This window comes from Sinocyclocheilus anshuiensis, unplaced genomic scaffold, assembly GCF_001515605.1.
Source record: "Sinocyclocheilus anshuiensis isolate Anshui unplaced genomic scaffold, SAMN03320099.WGS_v1.1 scaffold1459, whole genome shotgun sequence".
In the NCBI taxonomy this organism is placed as follows: domain Eukaryota; kingdom Metazoa; phylum Chordata; class Actinopteri; order Cypriniformes; family Cyprinidae; genus Sinocyclocheilus; species Sinocyclocheilus anshuiensis.
The window spans coordinates 2,449-4,815 of NW_015539921.1; the positions used below are offsets into that span (position 1 = coordinate 2,449).

General features: G+C 34.3%; 1 protein-coding gene across 1 annotated transcript in view; it reads left to right on the top strand.

Moving 5' to 3' along the window:
* Positions 1 to 2,367, top strand: part of LOC107686530 (protein very KIND-like) — a gene marked incomplete at its 5' end in the record, with an annotated part of 6,075 nt that overhangs the window by 1,950 nt on the left and 1,758 nt on the right. Inside the window, one exon of the mRNA XM_016483567.1 lies at positions 376 to 533. Within this exon, the coding sequence (XP_016339053.1) occupies positions 376 to 533 (158 nt within the window). The remainder of the gene's footprint in view (positions 1 to 375; positions 534 to 2,367) is intronic.

Genomic DNA, 2,367 nt, shown 5'->3' on the forward strand with positions numbered 1-2,367 from the left:
CTCCACAGTTACACCACCCAAATATTTTTGATTATGTATTAAATAACTAAATGAATTTTAAAATAGCTTCTGAAAACATGCTCATCACTGTAGAGGTGTACTGAAGTCACTGTTTGTGTGAATTGTATTTCTGATGTTGTTTTGAATAATTAAATACATTAATGCATTTACATTTCTGCATTTTTTTAGATGCTTTTATCCAAAGCGACTTACATTGCATTCAAAGTTTACATGTTATCAGTTCATGCATTCTCTAAGAATCAAACCCGTGACATTGATGTTGCGAGCGCATGCTCTGCTGTTTGAGCGTCAGGAATTGGTCCCATAGAAGAGAGAGGAGTGAGGTTCTAAAGTGTGTTAATGATCTTGTTTCAGGTGTTTCTGAAGAGTGATAATCTATGTCTGATGGAGGGAGAGAAGAGCAGACGGCGGCCGACTCTCCCAGACGCTCACATCTTGGCCATGCACATCCAGCAGCTGGAGATCGGGGCGTTTACCATGACCAGCGGAGCGTACAAGTGGCCCAAACTGAGGTCTCATGAACGCACTTACAATTACATTCATGCATTTAACAAACGCTTTTGACGTTCAAACTGAGGAACATCTCAATAGTTCAGCCAGATATTAAAATGTGCTGATTTTACTCACCCTCAGCGCATTCGAGATGTAGAAGAGTTTGTTTGGAGAAATGTAGCATTGCATCACTTGCTCTGAAGTGAATGGGTGCCGTCAGAATGAGAGCTGATAAAAACATCACAATAATCCACAGCACTCCAGTCCATCAATTAACATCTGGAGAAGACTAATCTGAAACTAATCCAGCATTAAGACGTTTTTAACTAAAATACAGTGGGTCCATAATCCATAATAACGCTTCCTCCAGTGAAAAAGTGCATCTACTGTTATCTCTCACATCCAAATCCAGCCACATATGTGTTTAGAGCTGTTTAAACGCTGCTTGATCTGTGCAGATTTCTCTCCTGATTCACACCAGAACACTTTCTCACTGGAGGAAGAGTTATTATGGACTCGCATTTGAGTTAAAAACATCTTAATGCTGGATTAGTTTCAGCTTTTGTCTTCTCCAGATGTTAACTGATGGACTGGAGTGCTGTGGATTATTGTGATGTTTTTATCAGCTCTCATTCTGACGGCACCCATTCACTGCAGAGCGAGTGATGCAATGCTACATTTCTCCAAATCTGATGAAGAAACAAACTCATCCTAATCTCGGATGCACTAAGGGTGAGCACTTTTTCATTTCTGGGTGAACTATTCCTTTAAGCCTTTGCATTACTGTATAATCTACACATCCCAATTTGTGCTCAAGCTCACGTACACTGCAGGACAGACATCTGCGGTGGTCAGAGGTCACGGACAGTCAGATGTAGCTGGTGTGTGTGTGTGTGTGTGTGTGTGTGTTTGTGGAGCAGATGGCGTGTGATTGGAGATGTTTCGCTCGAGGACTCGGGCTGCTCCTGTAGGCAGGTTTCGGAGCTGGTTGTTGTACATCTGTAGCTCACAGCACACAGAATCAGGTCAATCACAAGATTTCTGGAATATTTGTTGAACTGAGTTCATAAAATGTTACATTGATTATAATTTTTAGTGCAACTACTTGGTTGTGGTTTTATGTTCAGAATCTCAAATGGTGATTCAGTTGCTAAAATCACTAGTACTAGAACTCATGCTGTGCGATTTGAGGGGAACAAAAATAAATTTTTCTAATAAAAATCGTGATTGTGATTTAAAATGCGATTTTACAAAAAGTTCAGGTTTTGTTTCATTAATTATTGATTTTATATCAATATGGCTATATAATAATTATATATTATATTATATTATTTTTGTTGTTGTTGTTGTTATCAAATAAAAATGATAAAAACACTAAATAAAAACGAAATAAGAAAAATTACTATTGTAATATTTTATTGTAAAATAAAAATCAAGTATTTAAAAAATATATAATAATTGTATTTAGCATTACAGCTGTAATATTACAATACAAATATTTATAGCCGTCTTAATTTCTTCATTTTCAAATGTTTAACCACTGAACTTTTATTTTGACTATAATAATAATAATAATTATTATTATTATTATTATTATTAAAGAAAACTTCTACGAACATAAACACTTTAAACAAGTATTTTAGTTTTCTATCATTTCTATAATTATTAGTATTACTACTAATAAATAAAACTACTAAACAAAATAAGAAATATTACTATTGTATTATTTAACTGTATTTAAGAAAAATTATAATTATTTTATGTTATAGTACAACTGTAAAATTACAATAATAATATTTATGGCTGTATTCATTTCTTCATTTTCAAATATTTACCCACTGAACTTTTTTTACT